The 23,553-nt window shown below is 40.6% G+C and overlaps 1 protein-coding gene across 13 annotated transcripts in view; it reads left to right on the top strand.

The window, feature by feature from the left end:
• LOC110498770 (ATP-citrate synthase) overlaps nt 1–23,553 on the top strand; it is a 133,400-nt gene that overhangs the window by 2,339 nt on the left and 107,508 nt on the right. For 2 of the 13 annotated variants that reach the window (XM_036955913.2, XM_090212609.1), the window contains exons 2-9: nt 5,755–5,829; nt 7,692–7,871; nt 12,342–12,464; nt 14,546–14,608; nt 15,923–16,113; nt 18,005–18,084; nt 20,098–20,228; nt 22,275–22,393. In XM_036955913.2, the coding sequence (XP_036811808.2) occupies nt 7,713–7,871; nt 12,342–12,464; nt 14,546–14,608; nt 15,923–16,113; nt 18,005–18,084; nt 20,098–20,228; nt 22,275–22,393 (866 nt within the window). In that variant the 5' untranslated portion in view covers nt 5,755–5,829; nt 7,692–7,712. Of the gene's footprint in view, nt 1–3,608; nt 3,749–5,754; nt 5,891–7,691; nt 7,872–12,341; nt 12,465–14,545; nt 14,609–15,922; nt 16,114–18,004; nt 18,085–20,097; nt 20,229–22,274; nt 22,394–23,553 lie in introns of all 13 variants that reach the window. The other 11 variants (XM_090212606.1, XM_090212611.1, XM_090212608.1 and 8 more) reach the window with 8 other exon arrangements.

Below are 23,553 nucleotides of genomic sequence, written 5' to 3'. Positions count from 1 at the left end.
GCCATCCACTGACGCAATGGGTTCTTTGTCGCTCATTTTTTCAAAATAAAAGCCTGAAACTATGTCTAAAGACACAGCTTGAGGAAGCCATAGGAAAGGGAATCTGGTTGATATCCCTTTAAATGGAGGCTAGGCATCCAATGGAATAGGGAGCTTTCAGGAAAAACAGCACTTCCTTGTTGGATTTTCCTCAGGTTTTCGCCTGCAATATCAGTTCTGTTATACTCACAATATTTTGACAGTTTTGGAAACTTTAGTGTTTTCTACCCTAATCTGACAATTATATGCATATTCTCGGTTCTGGGCCTGAGAAATAGGCAGTTTCAAATGGGTATGTTTTTTTAGCCAAAAATGAAAATACTGCCCCCTACAGTCAAAAGTTAACTTCTCTGGGATATGTGGGACGCTAGTGACGCCACCTCGCCAACAGCCAGTGAAATTGCAGGTCGCCAAATTCAAAACAACAGAACATACAAGTATTATACACCATTTTAAAGATCAACTTCTTGTAAATCCAGCCACAGTGTCCGATTTCAAATAGGCTTTACGGCGAGAGCACACCAAGCGATTGTTAGGTCAGCACCTAGTCACAGAAAACCATACAGCCATTTTCCAGCCAAGGAGAGGGCTCACAAAAGTCAGAAATAGCGATTAAATCAATCACTAACCTTTGATCTTCATCAGACGGCACTCACAGGACTTCATGTTACACAATAAATGTGTTTTGTTTGATAAAGTTAATCTTTATGTCCAAAAACGTCATTTGAAATTGGCGCGTTATGTTCAGAAATGCATTGTCTCAAACAAACATCCGGTGAAAGTGCAGAGAGCCACATCAAATTACAGAAATACTCATAATAAACATTGATAAAAGATACAAGTGTCATGCATGGAATTATAGATACACTTCTCCTTAATGCAACCGCTGTGTCAGATTTCAAAGGCTTTACGACGAAAGCACACCTTGATATTTATGTTAGGTCAGCACCTAGCCACAGAAAGATATACAGCCATTTTCCAAAGGAGAGGTGTCAGAAATAGCATTTATACATATTCACCTACCTTTGATCTTGATCGGAATGCACTCCCAGGAATCCCAGTTCCACAATAAATATGTATTTTGATCGATAAAGACCAGCATTTATGTCCAAATAACTCCTTTTTGTTTGCGCGTTTAGCCCAGTAATCCAAATGCTCAATGCGCGGTCGCTTAGTTCAAAGTCCAAGAAGTTATATTACAGTTCGTAGAAACATGTCAAACACTGTATAGAATCAATCTTTAGGATGTTTTTATCATGAATCTTCAATAATGTTTGAACCGGACAATTCCTTTGTCTTTAGAAATGAAAAGGAACGCAGCTACCTCTCACGGCCACACGCATGATTTAGCTCATGGCATTCTGCCAGACCCCTGACTCAGCTCTTATTCACTCCCCCTTCACAGTAGAAGCCTGAAACAATGTTCTAAAAACTGTTGACATCTAGTGGAATCCTTGGGAAGTGCAATATGACCCCATAGACACTGTTTATTCGATAGGCAATGACTTGAAAAACAACAAACCTCAGATTTCCCACTTCCTGGTTTGATTTTTCTCAGGTTTTTGCCTGCCATATGAGTTCTGTTATACACAGACATCATTCAAACAGTTTTAGAAACTTCAGAGTGTTTTCTATCCAAATCTACTAATTAACTGCATATTCTAGCTTTTTGGCCTGAATAGCAGGCAGTTTACTCTGGGCACCTTATTATCCAAGCTACTCAATACTGCCCCCCAGTCCCAAAGAAGTTAGGCAAGGCCCCTGAACTCTCCTGTATTTTCTGCATTATGCAATGATATGGGCAGCGACCATCTAATGCTTTTACAACATACAGAAGTGCGCTGGTTATCAAGAGGCAAAGTAATCCGTTTTTTATTGAGCGACGAGCTTAGTTTTCTTTACTGACCATCGTTTTCACTTGTCCGACCACTGGCATAAGTTTCTCACACGACTGGCCTATCTGGCTGATGTTTTTTCTCGCTTCAATGATCTGAATCTAGGATTACAGGGACTCTCCGCAACTATATTCAATGTGCGGGACAAAATTGAGGCTATGATTACGAAGTTGGAACTCTAATCTGTGCATTAACAAGGACAACACAGGTCTTTCCATCATGCTCTATGCTAAGGAGGTGTCGCGCTGCATGAGGCAAATGGTCACACCAGATGGTTTTCTGATCCACACCCCTACTTTATTTTTCTTCAGTAATGTGAAATCCATAGATTAGGGCCTGATTAAATTATTTCAATTGATAGATTTCCTGAACTGTAACTCAGTAAAATCTTTTGAATGTTTATTTTTATTTTTTATATACATTTTTGTTCAGTGTAATTTAATTTATAATTACGTTTTTTCATTGTCGAAATAGGCCTACAATACATATTTTTCAAAAGATGAACTCTCACTCAATCGAATACTAACGTCCGTTCGGACTAGAGCTCGACCGATGATGATTTTTCAGCACCGATACCGATTATTGGAGGACCAAAAAAAGCCGATACCGAGAGTCCCTGTAATCCTAGGCTTGAAGTCATAAACAGCTGCTGGCAAACGCACGATAGTGCTGTTTGAATGAAGGCTTACGAGCCTGCTGGTGCCTACCATCGCTCAGTCAGACTGCTCTTTCAAATCATAGACTTAATTATAACATAATAACACACAGAAATACAAGCCTTAAATGCGGAAACTATCATCTCGAAAACAAGACGTTTAGTATTTCAGAGAAATACGGAATCGTTCCGTGTTTTAACTGGTGGCATCCATAAGTCTAAATATTCCTGTTACATTGCACAACCTTCAATGTTATGTCATAATTACGTAAAATTCTGGCAAATTAGGCGGCCCAAACTGTTGCATTATACCCTGACTTTGCGTGCAATGAACGCAAGAGAAGTGATACATTTTCACCTGGTTAATATTGCCTGCTAACCTGGATTTCTTTTAGCTAAATATGCAGGTTAAAAAAATATATATATTGTATATTGACTTTAATTAACCTCTTGGTGTTAGGGGGCAGTATTTTCAGTTTTAAACGGGATATTTTGTCAGGAAAAGATGCTAGAATATGCATATAATTGACAGCTTTGGATAGAAAACACTAACGTTTCCAAAACTGTAAAGATATTGTCTGTGAGTATAACAGAACTGATGTTGCAGGCGAAAGCCTGAGAAAAATCCAATCAGGAAGTGCCCCAGGTTTTGAAAGCGCTGCGTTCCAATGACTCCCTATATGGCTGTGAATGTACCATCAACGAGCTTATGCTTTCTACGTATTCCCCAAGGTGTCAACAGCATTGTGATGTAGTTTTACGCATTTCTGTTGAAGAATAGCCGTATGGGGGCACATTGCGTAAGTGGTCACATGGTGTCTCCGAGAGAGATTCTCGTGTAAAGTGCAGAGGTAGCCATTACTCCAATCAGTCCTAGAGAAAAAGGAATTGTCCCGACGGATATATTATGGAATAGATATTAGAAAAACACCTTGAGGATGGATTCTAAACAACGTTTGCCATGTTTCTGACGATATTATGGAGTTAATTTGGAATATTTTTCGGCGTTGTGGTGACAGCAATTTCCGGGCGATTTCTCAGCCAAATGTGAAGAACAAACGGAGCTATTTCGCCTACAAAAATAATCTTTTGGGAAAAAATGAACTTTGGCTGTCTACCTGGGAGTCTCGTGAGTGAAAACATCCGAAGTTCATCAAAGGTAAACGATTTAATTTGATTTTTCTGATTTCCGTGACAAGTTTGCCTGCTGCTATGCTAGGCTATGATAAACTTACACAAATGCTTGTCTAGCGTTGGCTGTAAAGCATATTTTGAAAATCTGAGATGACAGAGTGATTAACAAAAGGCTAAGCTGTGTTCCAATATATTTCACTTGTGATTTTCATGAATAGGAATATTTTATGTCCGTTGCATTATGCTAATTAGTGTCAGATGATGACAACGGTCCCGTTCACGGGGTGGGGTGTCACTACAGGTTAACTAGTGATTATGATTGATTGAATGTTTTTTTTATAAGATAAGTTTAATGCTAGCTAGCAACTTACCTTGGCTTACTGCATTCGTGTAACAGGCAGGCTTCTTTGGGGCGGCAGGGTAGCCGTCATTGAAAATAGGCATGTGTTCTTAACTGACTTGTTTAAAATAAAGGTGTAAAAAAAAAAACTTTTTTAAATCTGCCTAATCGGATTCCAAAAATAATGATTTACGATTGTTATGAAAATTTATCAGCCATTCCGATTAATCGGTCGACCTCTAGTTCGGACATCCAACATCCATTTCTAGTGAACAAATCAGTAAGTGCAGAGGCTAGAAGCTGCTCCAAATCTATTATGTCCCTGTAAACATGGACAGGATAACGCATTCTGTTATCCCAGACTAATGTGTTGATAACAATCAGAATTGAACAACATAGGCTAAATTACCAAGCCATTGATTCTCAGGTCCTGCAAAGCCTTGGACTGACCAGACCTACCAGAAACTAGTATTGTCAGCTATCAACCCTTCAGTGTGGAAGAGTTTTGGCAGTTTTCAAGTGTTTGGTGGTTTTGCCTATTTCCTGAAGGCAACCTGTGGTATCCTTGGAGTGTGCCGTTCCCACACATTGATTCGTGGGTTTGACATAGTTGTATTTTAGGACTCTAAGTTCCTGAAGAGCTGTCGTCTACAAGCTAGTCTATTGTCCCAAAGCCAGCCCAAACCTCCTGGTTTAACATGCCATCAACTTAATTAAACCAATCAAGGTTCCAAACAGACCAGTTGGGTGGTTACATCATAATAAGACAGAAGAACATCAAACCTGTCCTAAAGGGTCACAGTCCAGCTGGTTGTCTCTTTTTCCTTTGATTGAACCACAACTGGGGGCAGATTGAGCAAAAGGTTTACGTGTGTAGTTACCAGTAGACCTACAATTTAAAAAAACTTAACGATAACACTTTCTTGGCATTTATTGTCATTAGTACAGAAATCCCTTACAATCCCTTACAATATCCCAGTACAATATACTGGATTGTATATTCCGCAGGCTGTTCACTATTCTTGTGACACACTCGGTCATCCTCATACAGCTTTATCTTTAAATTCATATGGAGCGGAGCGTTTTCACATGTTGTCAGATGAGATTCAGATGAACACATTTTATTAGATTAAGAAACAAAATGATACTCTGCATCCTATAATTTAGCCTACTACTATCTTGATTAATCTGTAACCTGGTTTCTGAGTTCAAAATCAGGCACTAATTAAAAGGCAAGAATGGACAAAGCAGATACTCTGCAGTTATGGAGGTTTGAGTTTCCTCTGACATAGTGCAATCTACACAACCGGTGGTGACTGAAGAACCTTGAGCCTGAAGTAGTTCTAAGCTGACATATGGAATTGTTTAAAGATGGTTATACCATGAATCATTTAGCTATTTGATTTTTAATTTTAGAACCCCTTTAGGTATCCCCCCAAAATATTAAAACAAATTTGGATAAAATATTAGATTTGGCCTTTACTACTATAGCCCAGAAAATGGCATTGAATAACACATTCATCAATGGCAAAGACGGTTAAAAAATAAATCATAGGAAACCAGGTTATGAAGTCTGTCCTAAATCTAGGAGATTTCAGAAAGCTCATGAAATATTCCTTTTATATACATTTAACTCCTTTTTGGGGGTAGGCACAAAACTGCCTTTATACTTCATTTAATTTTTTTAACAGGTACAGGTTACCTTCAGATGATTCCCGTGACTCTGCTTGACGCACAATGAAGAGCTGCTGGCAAAACGCAAGAAGGTGCTGTTTGAATGAATGTTTACGCGCCTGCTTCTGCCTACCACCGCTCAGTCAGATACTGGTATGCTCAGTCAGATTATATGCAACGCAAGACACGCTAGATAATATCTAGTAATATCATCAACCATGTGTAGTTAACTAGTGATTATGATTGATTGTTTTTTAGAAGTTTAATGCTAGCTAGCAACTTACCTTGGCTTACTGCATTCGCGTAACAGGCAGTCTCCTTGTGGAGTGCAACGAGACAGAGGCAGGTCGTTATTGCGTTGGACTAGTTAACTGTAAGGTTGCAAGATTGGATCCCCCGAGCTGACAAGGTGAAAACCCGTGTTTCTGTCCCTGAACAAGGCGGTTATAACCCACCGTTCCTAGGCTATCATTGAAAATAATGTGTTCTTAACTTCTTGCGTCGAGCAATCCCGTATCCGGGAGCGTAATCATAGCCTCAAGCTCATTACCATAACGCAACGTTAACTATTCATGAAAATCGCAAATGAAATGAAATAAATATATTGGCTCACAAGCTTAGCCTTTTGTTAACCTGTTGCGACGAGCAAACCCGGATCCGGGATCCTATTTATAGCCTCAAGCTCATTACCATAACGCAACGTTAACTATTCATGAAAATCGCAAATGAAATGAAATATATTAGCTCTCAAGCTTAGCCTTTTGTTAACAACACTGTCATCTCAGATTTTCAAAATATGCTTTTCAACCATAGCTACACAAGCATTTGTGTAAGAGTATTGATAGCTAGCATAGCATTAAGCCTAGCATTAAGCAGGCAACATTTTCACAAAAACAAGAAAAGCATTCAACTAAAATCATTTGAAGAACTTCAGATGTTTTCAATAGGAGACTCAGTTAGATAGCAAATGTTCAGTTTTTCCAAAAATATTATTTGTGTAGGAGAAATCGCTCCGTTTTGTTCACGTTTGGCTGAGAAAAACCCCCGAAAATTCAGTCATAACAATGCAAACTTTTTTCCAAATGAACTCCATAATATCGACAGAAACATGGCAAACGTTGTTTAGAATCAATCCTCAAGGTGTTTTTCACATATCTATTCGATGATAAGTCACTCCTGGCAGTTTGGTTTCTCCTCTGTTCAAAATAGAAAAATGCGCGCACCTGGAGATTGCGCAATAGTTTCGACGGAGGACACCCAGCGGACACCTGGTAAATGTAGTCTCTTATGGTCAATTTTCCAATGATATGCCTACAAATACGTCACAATGCTGCAAACACCTTGAGGAAACGACAAAGTGTAGGCTCTCTCCTTGCGCATTCACAGCCATATAAGGAGACATTGGTACACAGCGCCTCAAATCTGGCTGACTTCCTGCATGAAATTTCATCTTGGTTTCGCCTGTAGCATTAGTTCTGTGGCACTCACAGACAATATCTTTGCAGTTTTGGAAACGTCAGTGTTTTCTTTCCAAAGCTGTCAATTATATGAATCGTCGAGCATCTTTTCGTGACAAAATATCTTGTTTAAAACTGGAACGTTTTTCATCCAAAAATTAAAAGAGCGCCCCCTATATCGAAGAAGTTAACTGACTTGCCTAGTTAAAGGTATATAAAACATAAAAAATCGGCGCCCAAAAATACCGATTTCCGATTGTTATGAAAACTTAATTTTCCCTAATTAATCGGCCATTCCGATTAATTGGTCGACCTCTAGTTGGGAGAAGTTCTCACGTTTTCGTGAGAAGACCAATTTTTGGGATGACATGGTCTGACAAACCAGTGTGTAAATTGACTAGGAGGCTAACATTCCTGTTACTAATTCAAGGACTTCTGTGTGGACCTATACTAACTGCCCCTGAAACTCTTCTGACTTCTCCTCTTCCTTCTGCTAGATAGTGAGCCTGTGATTCGCCATGTCGGCCAAAGCCATCTCAGAGCAGACGGGGAAGGAGTTCCTCTACAAGCACATCTGCACCTCGGCGGCCGTGCAGAACCGCTTCCGCTACGCCAATGTCACCTCGGAGACGGACTGGGACCGCTTGACGCAGGACCACCCATGGCTGCTCACTGAGGTACAATAAAATAGTATTGTCCTCCAGCAAGGACATTCTTCTCACCTTCTTGTACATGGACAAATTGTCACACAATATATATATATATATATATATATATATATATATATATATATTAGTTAAACCGCACATAGTGTGGCGCATAAATTGCCCAGCGTCGTCCGGGTTTGACCGGGGTAGGCCGTCATTGTAAATAATAATTTGTTATTAACTGACTTGTCTAGTTAAATGAAAGGTTACACACACACCACACTGACCAAAAAGTTATTTTGTTGGCATTTACGTATGTCCCCATTACCAGTAAAACATAATCAAAACCTATTTTTTTCACTTACTTGCTGTGCTGTTTCGTTGTTCAGTCATTTCATTCTGAACCAGGATTTCTATAGAACGCCGTTTGAGTCTTTGCATGTCAAAAAGATACATGTCAAATAACACTTTGACGTGTCAAATAAGCTTGTTGACCAATCAGGACCTGAATATGACTGCACGTCACACAATAATTTTAAGCGTTTATAATTTTTTTACGTAGTTATTACACATTTTTAAACCTGCATATTAGTTCATTTTGCCTGCTAACATTAATGAATTTAACTAGGGAAATTGTCACTCTTGCGTTCTGTGCAACAGAGTCAGGGTATATGCAGCAGTTTGGACCGACTGGCTCGTTGCGAACTGTGAAGACTTTCTTCCTAACAAAGACAGCCGGCTTCGCCAAACGGGGGATGATTTAACCTCTTAAAATAGGAGGCAGCATTTTCACTTTTGGATAAATAGCGTGCCCAACTTCCTGCTACTCATGCCAGGAATATATGATATGCATATGATTAGTAGATGTGGATAGAAAACATTCTGAAGTTTCTAAAACTGTTTCAATCATGTCTGACTATAACAGAACTTATGTAGCAGGCAAAACCCAGAGGACTAACTGTTCAGAATTTTTTATTTTTTGCCTCTGACCGTTCCCTCTGTCTTTGCCAAGGGATATTTGATAGGGACCATTTTACAGTTCCTACCACTTCCACTGGATGTCACCAGTCTTTGGAATTTGGTTGAAGTTATTCATTTGTGCAAAGAAGAAGCACATCCTGGAACAAGGTTACCCTATTGAGAGTTGCGCAAGACATAAAAAGGAGCATGGTTTGTTTACTTGCTGTATTGAATACAGATTGCCCCGTCTTCAATTTGATCGATTATTTACGTTTAAAAATACTTAAAGTTGTATTACAAAAGTAGTTTGAAATATTTTGGCAAAGTTTATAGGTAACTTTTGAAATGTTTTGTAGTGACGTTCTGTTTTTGTAAGCTGTTTTTTTTTCTGGATCAAACGCGCTTTATTAATGGACATTTTGGGTATATATGGACAGAATTAATCGAGAAAAAGGACCAATTGTGATGTTTATGACAAATATTGGAGTGCCAACAAAAGAAGCTCGTCAAAGGTAATGCATGTTTTATATTTTATTTCAGCGTTTTGTCTAGCGCCTGCAGGTTTGAAATATGCTACCCTCTTTATTGACACAGTGCTATCATCAGATAATAGCTTAATGCTTTTGCCGAAAAGCTTTTTAAAATCTGACATGTTGGCTGGATTCATGAGTGTAGCTTTAATTGAGTATCTTACATGTGATTTAATGAATGTTTGATTTTATATCATTATTTGAATTTGCCGTGCTGCATTTTCCCAGTTATTTTCTCCAAGTAAGACGCAAGCGTCCCCTATACCATAAGAAGTTAACAAAAGTGCATTTGCGAACAAAGCATAATCGTTGCACGAATGTACCTAACCATAAACCTTAATGCCTTTCTTAAAATCAATACACAGAAGTATTTATTTTTAAACCTGCATATTTAGTTAAAAGAAATTCATGTTAGCAGGCAATATTAAACTAGTGAAATTGTCACTTCTCTTGCATTCATAGCACGCAGAGTCAGGGTATATGCAACAGTTTGGGCCGCCTGGCTCGTTGCGAACTAATTTGCCAGAATTTTACATAATTATGACATAACATTGAAGCTTGTGCAATGTAACAGGAATATTTAGACTTATGGATGCCACCTGTTAGATAAAATACGGAACAGTTCCTTATTTCACTGACAGAATAAACATCTTGTTTCCGAGATGATAGTTTCCGGATTTGACCATATTAATGACCTAAGGCTCGTATTTCTGTGTGTTATTATGTTTAAGTCTATGATTTGATAGAGCAGTCTGACTGAGCGGTGGTAGGCAGCAGCATGCTCGTAAGCATTCAGTCAAACCATTTTCGTGAGTTTGCCAGAAGCTCTTCGCAATGCTTCAAGCATTGAGCTGTTTATGACTTAAAGCCTATCAACTCCGAGATTAGGCTTGTGTAACCGATGTGAAATGGCTAGCTAGTTAACGCTAATAGCGTTTCAAATGTCACTCGCTCTGAGACCTTGAAGTAGTTATTCCCCTTGCTCTGCAAGGGCCATGGCTTTTGTGGAGCGATGGGAAAGGATACTTCGAGGGTGGCTGTTGTCTATGTGTTCCTGGTTCGAGTCCAGGTAGGGGTGAGGAGAGGGACGGAAGCTATACTGTTACACTGGCAATACTAAAGTGCCTGTAAGAACATCCAATAGTCAAAGGTATATGAAATTCAAATCATAATCGGTCGACCTCTAGTTTTTACTAGTCATTGTTTTCAGCCTGGTTGTATTGGTGCGATCTATGTACCAAGCTAAAGCTAGCTAGCTACCCCAGAAGTTGCGGTCAAACAAATCATGCTTTATTACCAACGTGGTATTGTAAACACATCGTTCGTGGCCGGTGTTTGCAGACTTTTTTTTTGTACAGCTTTGACAGTGCTACTGATAGTGGCGCTTGGCTTGCATGTGCAAATTCAGAACACAACATTCTATAATATAACTGTTATTTAATGTGTTAAATAGTGTTATTTGACGTGTGTTATTTGACGTATCTTTTTTGACACGCAAAGACTGTAGTATGTCGTGAAGCTAATAGCAGTGACGCTAATACTGTATCTTCGGTAGGGCAACATCTGAGCAATAGCGCACTTGGTAACGTTAGTGTGTACCGGTGCTTGACCAGCTGTGAAAGCCAACATCACCCACGACAGAGAATGGTTGATTGTCAAGGGCAAAGAATTCTATTATCTTAGCGTTCATGGATTCTGGCTCTACCCAGAATAGAAAGAGGAGTGGGAGGCCGCAGTGCACAACTGACCAAGAGGACAAGTACATTAGAGGGTCTTGTTTGAGAAACGGATGTCTCGCAAGTCCTCAACTGGCGGCTTCATTAAATAGTACCCCGCAAAACACCAGTCTCAACGTCAATAGTGAAGAGGCGACTCCGGGATGCTAGCCTTCTAGGCAGAGTTCCTCTGTCCAGTGTCCATGTTATTTTGCCCATCTTAATCTTTTCTTTTTATTGGCAAGTCTGAGATGTGGCTTTTTTCTTTGCAACTCTGCCCAGAAGGCCAACTGCCCAGAAGGCCAGCATCCCAGAGTCGCCTCTTCAACGGTTGACGTTGAGACTGGTCCGAGCTGGTCTGTTTGTACACGTCCATCTTCCTAGTCTGACAGGGCCCCATGGCTAAATGCATGTTGATGTTGATAGGAATTCGGTAGTGTTTTCCTTCAGATTTCCTCAGAATATACACGGCAGTGACAATGACCGAAGAACATTGTCTTGTGAGGTAATGCAGGTATTCCAGATTGGGAGACCAAAGTGACTTGAGTTCCTGTACGTTACAACAATAACACAATTAGTTATTTGTCATGAAACAACAAACCCTTCTGCTTTTCCTTTTTCCTGTAAATTTCTTTCCTGTCCCACGATGGACTGGGGCAATATATCCGGAGAGCGTTGATTCTGTAAAACTGACTATATTACAGTCCCTGATGTCGCTCTCGAAGGAGGTCCTCGCCCTGAGCTCGTCTACATTATTGTGAAGGGACTGAACGTTAGTGAGCAATATACTTTGAAGCGGTGGATGGTATGCACGCTGTCTTGAGTCTGACTAGGGCCCCACTTAACTCTTCTCGTGCATCAGCGTTTTCGTGCAGCCTCTGGGATGAATAGAACTGCCTCGAAGTTCAAACAAAGGATCCAGGTCAGGCAAGTCAAATTTCTGGTGAGTAACTGCCAATCTAATATCCCAAAGTTATTCTCGTCTGTAGGTACAATAAATATTCTGAGCAAATAGTGTAAGGAAGAAAAAATCCTGCGAAATTGGCTAGAAGCTAGAAACAGGGCATCTTCAACTATCGAGTGCCGTTTTCCTCAAATGATTTTGGCTTAGTTTTGTTTTCTTGCCATTATACTTTTGAGCATTCCGATAATGGTTTCGTGACAACCCTATCACACACCCAATATTTTTACAATCACCGGGTTAACGGTAGACAAGTCCAGGCGCAATAGACAGTGAAACGATTCACCTGTGTGCTGTACCATGCTAACGTTGGTATTGTCCATTCCCCCTACAGCGATTGGTGGTGAAGCCAGACCAGCTGATCAAGTGCAGAGGGAAGCTGGGCCTGGTGGGTGTTAACCTAGACCTGGTGGGCGTGCAGGAGTGGCTCAAGCCCCGCCTCATGAGGGAGACCACCGTGAGTTGATCTTCTTGCTCTTTCTCTCTCTGAATGCCTGCATGCATGATCCAGTGTGAAGTTTCCCCTAGTTAGAGCTAGGATCAGCTTCCCTTCCTCAATCCTAACCTTAACCAAACTGACCCTGGATTAGCATGTAAGAGCAACTTCATCCTACTCCTCCCTCAACTTCATAAACAGAAACTCTGCTGCCAGGTTCCCTCTTTTTTTTTTTTTTTTTTTTTTTTTTTTTCTCCTTGTCCTGAGTCCTATTAGCTGCAGCCAATTTGACACTGGTGGAAGTGGAAACCTGCTGCAGGAGTTAGAAAGTTACAGCTGAGGAGTTTTTGTACACCTAGTATGCAGATTTTTAAAAAGCCATTTGACTTCAATCAATAGGCCTAGGCATTGTAGTGCTTAGTGTAGCCTTTCTTTATATTTAGCCAGGATGGTCTACTCAATAATACTTGTCACTGTTTTCCAGGGAGTCTTAACAGGGAGACCTGGCATGGGGCCATCCTCTCCATTTTGCTTCCTTCCTGTTCGTTCAGATCTCCAAACAGGAATGGAACTATGCCTGCTTTTCTTATCTAGCTCTCTAATCAGAGATCGTAGTGAGATGGCGGTGCTTGAGGGAACAATGCCCTCTGATTGGCAGGTTCCTCTGCCCCAACAGTGTGTAGCTCTGGGCTTGTTAATGTGGTGAATGTGTGGCATGCAGACAGGTGCCCATTTCAGGGGCTGCTAATCCACAATCCCCTGAACTGTTGGTCAGGGGTCCGGAACATAATTAGAAATCAGTTCTAGACTGCAAATTGATCCCAAGAAGACCAAATTGATATGTTTGACTAAAACATAATAATTGTAAACTTCTCTTACATTTGTATACGATCACATATCTCTCTCTCTATTATTATGCGTGGGAATATTTCGGAACAGATTTCCAAAATTAAAATCACTTGGAGCTGATTTGCTGGTGTTTTTAGAGTCTGTCCAACAATTAAACAATACAATCAATCACCTGTGGACCACCAGTTGGGGAACCCTGTCCTACAGTGTGCACTAATAAATACGATCCTGGTTTGTCATCTGCGGCATGTTCACCATGTGCCAGGCAGTACTTGTTCATGAGCATACAGCGTGCAAACATAGGGAGCTGAGGTTGCCATCTGTCTCTCCACTGCCAGGACCGGCGGGCTCCGAGTTATGTTTAGAACCACTGATGCAAGTGGTCAGAGGGTATGTAATGCCAATGTCAGGAGGCTAGTATGGCCAAAACAGCCTTATTAGGTCTGTCTTGGAAATTCAGTACTGAGAGAGACTTGGTCATTTCTGCAATAATGAAGCCGTCAATCCAACTGTCGGACCAAGTGCTTGAATCATACAGAGAATACCGGATCTTTATATACCAAACCTAAAAATGCTTCAACCATGGCTGGCAAACATTCAGATTGGGCACCATAACCCACCCTGGGTTCATCCAGTTTTTCTGCACGGGGGTGTTATTTTACTCCTCCAAGCTAAGCTTCCCAGAAAGATGAGAAACTGAGGCATTGTTCTAAACTCTTCCAGGCTGTCTCTCTCTCGGGTCACACACACCCCACATCCTGTCCATGGAATACGTCTCCCTCAGTGCACCGCTGATCATGGAATGGAATGGAATGTGGCTGTAACGTTTTATCACCCTCTAGTAAAACCAATTTCCTTGATGCCCAGACGAGCTGCAGGAAGCTAGTGGTCACCATTAAAAACTCAGCCTTAGCAGGCCAGCCTTACGCTTAGTTAAATGTATAATCGTTTACTATTAATATCAAACAAATCAGGTAGGTATGTCATTTTTCTATCACAGGTCCAGTGCTCTTTTCCATTTTACTGCACTTCTTTTTTCTAGGGCCAGCTTTTCAGCAGAATGGATCATTAATAGTATTTTTCTGCAGAATAGAGCATTTATGCAAAATTGTTATTTTCCACCATTGATTGTTGCTTTTCCACAGTGCTCCATAATGTGAAAACACCATTTCCTCAGACATCTTCATATCCCTTTGCCACATAATAATACTAAACTAAATGTTGAATTAATCTATTTTACTGTTTCTCACCAGGTGGCAAAAGCGAAAGGCATCCTGAAGAACTTTCTCATTGAACCGTTTGTTGCACATACACAGGTAATTTGTGTGAGGTTGTCTTAAATATCCTACCTGTGGGGTAGGTGTGTAGTAGTCAAGTAACCATGCTAACAGATGTGTGTGCGTTCACTTGCCCATATACAAATTATTCAGACCCCTAGACTTTTTCCACATTTCGATACTTTACAGCCTTATTCTAAAATGGATGAAATAAATACACTCAATACCCCATAATGACAAACAAAAACAGGTTTTTAGAAACATTTGCAAGTTTATTAAAAATAAAAAACAAACATGCATTATTTACGTAAGTATTCAGACCCTTTGTTTCCATTTTAGAATAAGGCTTTAAAGTAACAAAATTAGGAAAAAGTTCTGAATCATGTCCAATCAATTGAATTTTACAGAGGTGGACTCCAATCAAGTTTAGAAACATCTCAATGATGATCAATTGAAACAGGATGCACCTGAGCTCAATTTCGAGTCTCAAAGCAAAGGATCTGAATACTTATGTAAAGGTATTTCTGTTTTGTAATAAATATGCAAAAATGTATTACGCTGTTTTTTTATGGGGTATTGTGTGTATATTGATGAGAAATTATTTTTATTCAAGCCATTTTAGAATATGGCTGTAAAGTAACCTAATCTTAAAGTGCATTTGGAAAGCATTCAGACTCCTTCCCTTTTTCCACATGTGTTAAATTCATTGGACATGATTTGGAATGGCACACACCTGTCTATATAAGGTCCCACAGTTGACAGTGCATGTCAGAGCAAAAACCAAGCCTTGAGGTCGAAGGAACTCTCCATAGAGTTCCGAGCCAGGATTGTGTCAAGGCACAGATCTGGGGAAGGGTACCAAAACATTTCTTCAGCATAGACGGTCCCCAAGAACACAGTGGCCTCCATTCTTAAATGGAAGAAGTTTGGAACCACCAAGACTCTTCCTAGAGCTGGCTACCCGGCCAAACTGAGCAATCGGGGGACAAGGGCCTTGGTCAGGGATTTGACCAAGAACCCCATGGTCACTCTGATAGAGCAAAAACCATGCCTCAATGGTGCTTCAACATAGTATTGAGTAAGGGTCTGAATATTTATTTAAATGTGAGATTTCAGTTTTTTTTGTTTATACATTTGTTTTTTCTTTTTCGTTATGGGGTATTGTGTGTAGATTGAGGGGAAAAATCTATTTAATCCATTTTAGAATAAGGCTGTAACATCAGAAAATGTGGAAAAAGTAAAGGTCTGAATAGTTTCTGATCGCACTGTTATGTAACTGTCAAAACAATCTACCTCTGCTCCCTCTAACTTTTAATCCCTCACTTACCCCCCTGCTCCCTTTGTGCTCCGCAGGAGGAGGAGTTCTACATATGCATCTACGCCACCCGAGAGGGCGACCACGTGCTCTTCCACCACGAGGGAGGCGTTGATGTGGGGGACGTGGACGCCAAGGCCCAGAGGCTGCTGGTGGGAGTGGACGACAAGCTGAGCGAGGACTCTGTCAAGGAGCAGCTCTTCATGCATGTCCCAGAAGACAGGAAAGAGTAAGTGACCGAGAGCCGTAGGTCAGGGGTGTCAAACTCAATCACTGGAGGGCAGTGTCTAATGGTTTTTGTTATTTCCTTTTAGTTCATGCCCAGTTCAAACCTAGACAACCAGGTGAGGGTAGTTTCTAACAAATCAATTACCATAAATGATCGATCACATACATGGGCGGTGTGAACCTGCAGACACTCAGCCCTCACGGATTTGAGTTTGACACCCCTGCTTTAAAGCAAAAGCTATACAGGGTTTAGAGTTGAGTCCTATTTTTTTTTTTTTCAGCTCACATTTTTTATGCTTCACAATATTTATGGTGTGAAATATCCAATCACCAACACTCACAGATACCTGACGCTCAACTGCCAATGCCACAAAAAATGAGGGAGTTTGATTTTGCATTGAGAAAGTCTGTCCTTTGCCCAGCCCTTGCTTTCAGCTGCAGGCATACATACACTGAAACCTCCTTAGTCACAAACCCTTTAAAATGTTTCGGTAGAACGATGAACCTGCAATGCTCATCACCAAGCCATTTCACTTTCTGTGTTGAGAAATGTAGTTTTGAAGTTTGTTGGACCGCATCTTTTAGCAATACCAAGGGACTCGCGACTCTACTCGGACTTGAATATGAAGGACTCAAACTACAATTCTAGGTATTGAGACGCCCTGATGAAAGCATTAACCGATACGCATTGGTTTATTTTAATAATGACTTACTAATTAGCCCACACATGAAAGGCTTTTTCTTTCAAACCCACACGGGACTTTATGCCACTAACGTTTGCTTTTCACTTACAATGCTAGGTACTTGGTTTTCGACTGACTTGAGGTTTAGTGATTTCACTACATCACTTTGTGGTATTATGGTGTCCCCCTCAACATTCTGTGGTGAACTAGTGGGAGTACTTTCTATTTTTATTTAACCTTTAACTAGGCAAGTCAGTTGAGAACAAATTATTATTTACAATTACGGCCTACGCCGGACAAACCCAGACGACGCTGGGCCAATTGTGCGCCACCCTATGGGACTCCCAATCACAGCCGGCTGTGATACAGCTTGGAATCGAACCAGGGTGTCTGTAGTGACGCCTCAAGCACTGAGATGCAGTGACTTAGACCGTTGCTTCACTCGAGAGCCCATACTTAACATTTCCTGCTGTGTTTGTGGTCTGGTTCCCATCCATGACAAGAAGTCTGACTCAATTACACACCTCAGTTATTTATAGTGTTTATAGGCAATGCACTCCCCATTTAGGCTGGACAGTGGACACAGTGAAATTAACTTTGATACGTCCCAATCTGCACCGCTATTCCCTAAGTAGTGCACTTTATATAGGGTATTGAGTGCCATTTAGGACTCAACCAAGGTCATTGCTCTGTGTCTACAATATAGTGCACTACTTTTGACCTAGGGGCCCAGGTCAAAAGTACTTCAATATGTAGGGAATAGGGTGCTTTTTGAGATGCTTGTTTTGTCGATGTGTGGAGTAGCTCATTGTTTCACCCGGAGGGGTTCCTGAAGTTGAAGTGTTAAGTGATGACTGTCTAGTATTCTGTAAACTCATTGTGTGCATACCAAATGGCACAATATTCCATATATAGTGCACTATTTTTGACCAGGGCGGATTGGGCTCTTCAGAACTAGTGGCCTCAAATTCAACTCTGGACCTCAAAGACCGTTTGCTTTTTTTAAAATTCTTCCGCTCTAATCAGGCACCAGGTGGGTGCAATTAATTATCAGGTAGGATAGAAACGGCAGGAAACTAACATTTTAGTTTATTAAACCATTTTTAAAACTCAAATTTAGATTTCTTGTCTACAGTTTTCCATGTGGTTTTAAATGCAGTTTTCCGAGATGGCTCTCTGATCTAAACTTTTGATGTTTGTTGTATGTAGGGTCCTGGTCAGTTTCGTTGTGGGTCTCTTTAACCTGTATGAGGACCTTTACTTCACTTACCTGGAGATCAACCCACTGGGTAAGTCAACTTGTTTTACTAAGGCGATTTTACTTGGACGTTTAACTAAGGATGCTGTCATATATCCCTGTATGGTTCGGATCCTGGAGCTTTTGGTACTTGGGCTGGGAATTCCCAGAGACCTCACGATATGATATTATCGTAATACTTAAGTGCCAATAAGTTATGTATTGCAATTCGATGTTTCAAACATACTGCTCACCATATGCCTGCTGCAGCGGGACAAGCAAGAGCCATGAGAATTAGTTTCGATCAGTCATGGAAATAAAATTGCTGAAAACAAAGTTGCTCCTTATTTAAAAAGTGATGGAGAACAAGCTACAGTGCCTTCAAAAAGTATTCATACACCATGATTTATTCCACATTTTGTTGTTGGTGTGAATTCAAAATGGATTAAATATAATTTCTCTCATCTACACACAATACCCCACCCCATAATGACAGTGAAAACATGTTTTTAGAAATGTAAGTACATTTATTGAAAAATAAAAGCCAAAACATCTAATTTACATAAGTAAATACTTTGTAGAAACACTTTCTAGGTAAGTCTCTAACAGCTTTCCACACCTGGGTTGTGCAACATTTGCCCATTTTTATTATTTTCAAAATGCTTCGAGCTCTGTCAAATTTGGTTCTTTATCATTGCTAGACAACCATTTTCAGGTCTTGCAAAAATATTTAAGCAGATTTGTAAACTGTAGCTAGGCCACTCAGGAACATTTATGATCTCCTTGGTAAGCAACACCAGTGTATATTTGGCCTTGTTTTAGGTTCTTGTCCTGCTGAAAGGTGAATTAATCTCCCACTGTCTGGTGGAAAGTAGACTGAACCAGGTTTTCCTCTAGGATTTTGCCTATGCTTAGCTCCATTCCATTATTTTTATTCTGAAAAACTCTCCAGTCCTTAACGATTACAAGCATACCCATAACATGATGCAGCCACCACTATGCTTGAAAATATGGAGAGTGGTACTCAGTAATGTGTTGTATGTTTGGGGCAAATCCAATAACACTTTGTATTCAGGACAAAATAGTGTATTTCTTTGCCACATTTTTGCAATATTACTTTAGTGCTTATTGAAAACAGAATGAATGTTTTGGAATACTTTTATTCTGTACAGGCTTCCTTTTCACTCTGTCAATTACGCTAGTATTGTGGAGTACTTACAATGTTTATCCATCTTCAGTTTTTCATAGCCATTAAACTTCAACCGTTTAAGTCCCCATTGGCCTCATGGTGAAATCCCTGAGTGGTTTCCTTCCTTTCGAGGAACTGAGTTAGGAAGTACGCCTGTATCTTTGTAGCGACTGGGTTTATTAATACACCATCCAAAGTGTAATTACTTCACCATGCTCAAAGGGATATTCAATGTATTTTTTTTTAACAGCTAATTGTATGTGTGGTGTGCAGAGATGAGGTAGTCATTAAAAAATCCTGGTAAACACTATTGTCCATGCAACTTAAGTGCCGTAAGCACATTTTTGGTTTTCCATAACAAAGGGGTTGAATACTTACTGACTCGAGGCATTTCAGCTTTTCATGTGTAAAAAGTTGATAAACATAATTCCACTTTGACCTTATGGGGTGTATATGCCAGTGATGACAAATCTCAATTTAGTCTTAATTTAAAATGGATTCACACAACGAAATGTGGAGAACGTCAAGGGGTATGAATACTTTGAAGGCACTGTATTTAGGAAAAATACAGGAGCTTTGTTGTAAGTACAGCAAATTAGCACACAAATATTGTCGATACAATATATCGGCATATAATATCCCGATATGTAATTATAATTGTATTTACTGTAGTATCCCGTTCTGCGTTAAAAAGTACATGAAATGCAAATGAAACCTGGACCTGCTTGAAATATGTGAAAATGCCTTAAAGCCAGGCTTTTACAAGCTCCCACAGCAATGGCTCAGCAGTACCTCTCACTTTGAATTCCTCAATGCAAATCAGCTGTTGTCTTTAACTCTCCATTGATGTATCATGGCATTTCTTTTTCTCTCCAGTGGTCAACCAAGATGGCGTGTTTGTCCTCGACATGGCAGCCAAAATTGATGCCACTGCTGACTACATCTGCAAGGCGAAGTGGGGTGACGTGGAGTTCCCCCCACCCTTTGGGAGAGAAGCCTACCCCGAGGTGAGTTGGACAGAGGGTCTAGAGATGCACACTACATGACCAAAAGTACATGGACACCTGCTCGTCAAACATCTCATTCCAAAATCATGGGTGTTCATATCGAGTATGCCCCCCCCCTTTGCTGCTACAACAGCCTCTACTCTTCTGGGAAGGCTTTCCACTAGATGTTGCAACATTGCTGTGTGGACTTGCTTCCATTCAGCCACAAGCATTAGTGAGGTTGGGCAGTAAGCCTGGCTCGCAGTCTGCATTTCAGTTCAGCCCAAAGGTGTTTGGTGTGGTAGAACTTGACCCCATCTATCTTGACTTGACAAACCATTTCTGTATGGACCTCACTTTTTGCACTGGGGCTTTGTCATTCAGCAATGGGCCTTCCCCAAACTGGTGCCACAAACTTGGAAGCACAGAATCGTCTGGAATGTCAGTGTGCTGTCGTGTTAAGATTTCCCTTCACTTGAACTAGGGGACCAAGCCCAAACCATGAAGAACAGCCCCAGAGCATTATTATTCTACCTCCACTGAACTCTAGTTGGCACTACGCATTGGGGCAGGTAGCGTTCTCCTGGCATCCGCCAAATCTAGATTTCTCCGTCGGACTGCCAGATGGTGAAGAATGATTCATCACTAAAGAGAAAGCGTTGCCACTGCTCCAGAGTCCAATAGCGGTGCGCTTTACACCTCTCCAGCTCACGCTTGCGCATGGTGATCTTGTGCTTTTGTGGGTTTCCGTGCAGCTGCTCGGCCATGGAAACCCATTTCATGCAGCTCCCGATGCTTGGTAGTGAGTGTTGCAACCGAGGACAGACGATTGTTACGCGCTATATGCTTCTGTGCTCGGCGGTCCCATTCTGTACTCTTGTGTGGCTTACCACTTTTCGGCTGAGCCGTTGTTGGGCAGACATTTTCACGCCATGATAAAAGCACCAAGCACCCACCTCCTCGAGGAGGGCAGAAATCTGACGAACTGACTTGTTGGAAAGGTGGCATCCTATGACAGTGTCATGTTGAATGTCACGGAGCTCTTCAGAAGGCCATTCTACTGCCAATCTTTGTCTATGGAGATTGCATGGCTGTGTATTCAATTTTATACACCTTTCAGCAATGGATGTGGTTGAAATAGCCGATTCCACTAATTTGAAGGGGTGTTCACATACTTTAGTGTATATATCAAGAGTCTCAGGATAGGAGTGAAGATTTTAGGATCAGTTTTGCCTTTTGGACCACAATTAATAATATTACATGGACAGTGAGGACCTGATCCTAGATTTCTATCCCTACTATGAGAAGCTTGATATTGTACATATGATAGGAGAATTATGTTCTCCAGGTACATCACCCAATTTAATTATATTACTCTGTTTTGTATTTGTATTTGTAAGATCCTGGTTGAATGAAACAGACGGAGCCCAGCTAAATAGTCAAAGGTTTATTCACGGAATGTTCTGAAGTCAAGAATACAAATCAACTAATTTTATACTGACTTCTCACATACACACAAACATACGCACACACATGTCCTGCTACGCACACAGTCTGTCTCACTTCCCAGCCGACAGAGATAGTGACTTTGTCCTTGAGACGTACTCCCTGTTCTCTCCCAAATCTCTAGTCAGGTCGGCACCAAGCTGAGACAGTGTGTTTAGAATACCGTAAAGGCATATTGTTTTACCCTAATTCTGACGAGGACTACACATTTGTTGATTATGATTTCATACATTCTAATAATTTCCATACAATTATATGTTTCAGGGTGGAATATTCTAATAATTCAATTAACACACACTTTTCCTCCATCAACATATGGCCGCAGAAATGCCTGACAGTTCTCTAAGCTAATGGTTTTTCTTCTTTCTCCAGGCCAATGGCTCGGGCTCTCCAGTATTCAATTGAAATATATTGTTATCCATTTTCTTTTCATGAGAACTTTCAATCCATGGAACTAACAACTTGTATAGATTTTGGTGGGGTAATTAACCTGTGACTATGATTTTTTTGCTACCCTCAGAGTATATGCCCTAGTGACACATCCTTGTCTACCAATTCTAGGAGGCTTACATCGCGGATTTGGATACCAAGAGCGGGGCCAGTCTGAAGCTCACCATCCTGAACCCCCTGGGAAGGATCTGGACAATGGTGGCAGGTGGAGGAGCCTCCGTAGTCTACAGGTAGGCTTGCAAAATTCCGGAAACTTTCCTAGTTCCTAGCCTAGTCCCAGATCTGTTTGTTTTCCTGCCAACTCCATGCCTGTCATGTAGGGTGGTGCAAGCTATCTGCTTTAGTTTTCGAAATGATCTCTGTTGAGGGATGAGCTGGATGAGTTTCTTCTGAACACATTTCCAATTGTTGGCCATCTCAATTTGTGTACATTTTTCAAAATAATTTTGTTCCTTAGCTGGACAGGCAAACACCGCCGAGTACTAAACTGTAAACCAATCAAAACTTGTGTTACTATCCATGGTACGATCTCTGCTGATCACGTCTACAAATCACATTAAACATATCTAAGGTTGTAGACAGCTGGTGACATCTTAAGAGATCTCCGTCTGACCAACTGCTATCAGGTGAAGTATTTTTTATTTTTTTGTAATATAACTTATTTAGTTATAGAAATGTGATATAATCTATGCAAGCTGTAAAATTACTCAACTTAAAACACAGCAACCTTACTATTGGAGCTAGCTTGGTAGTTTCCTAGCGACTTACAAGTCGATCCGTTGCTAGCTAGCAGGAGAAAATATCACTATCACATTCTGGGACAAGGAGCGTTTTATCAGTTTATTCCAAGTAATCATTTAAGACAAGTAGTGTAAATCTAATAGTCAAGGCAGAACCCACTAATTTTATTCATACTGACAAATAAGAAATGTCTCATTGTCCCTGTCAATAGTTGGTGGCAGAGCACCCTGACTCAGACTGTCAGGATGGTCATTTTGTAGCTCACAAACTACAAACTATCAAATTTAAATTGTATTTGTCAAGTGTGCCAAATACAACAGGTGTAGACTTTGCAGTGATTTATTTTATTAATTCTCGTCTCTCCAATTTTTCTCATGTTCTATTCAGCTCTCCTGTGTCTCTTTCAGAGATCAACCAAGTGATATTCACCAAGCATGGGCTGTGAGGAGAACCATCCTACTGCTGTTTGAACTAGGCCGGCATCACTATTTAGACATTGAGACCACGTATGGGTTTGCCTGTCTTTTCTTTGTTGAAGAACTGCAAATAAATGTGCTTCTTTAAGCACTTTGAAGACTAAATTCAATGTAGAATCAGTTTAACAGGTGTTGTGTAATATTTCTGATTCAAAGGGGAGACTTTATCATTT

This window comes from Oncorhynchus mykiss, chromosome 20 (genome assembly GCF_057628025.1).
Source record: "Oncorhynchus mykiss isolate SJ-2025 chromosome 20, ASM5762802v1, whole genome shotgun sequence".
NCBI lineage: Eukaryota > Metazoa > Chordata > Actinopteri > Salmoniformes > Salmonidae > Oncorhynchus > Oncorhynchus mykiss.
The sequence above is the reverse complement of the archived record's forward strand: the minus strand, read 5'-3'. Positions and strand labels throughout refer to the sequence as shown.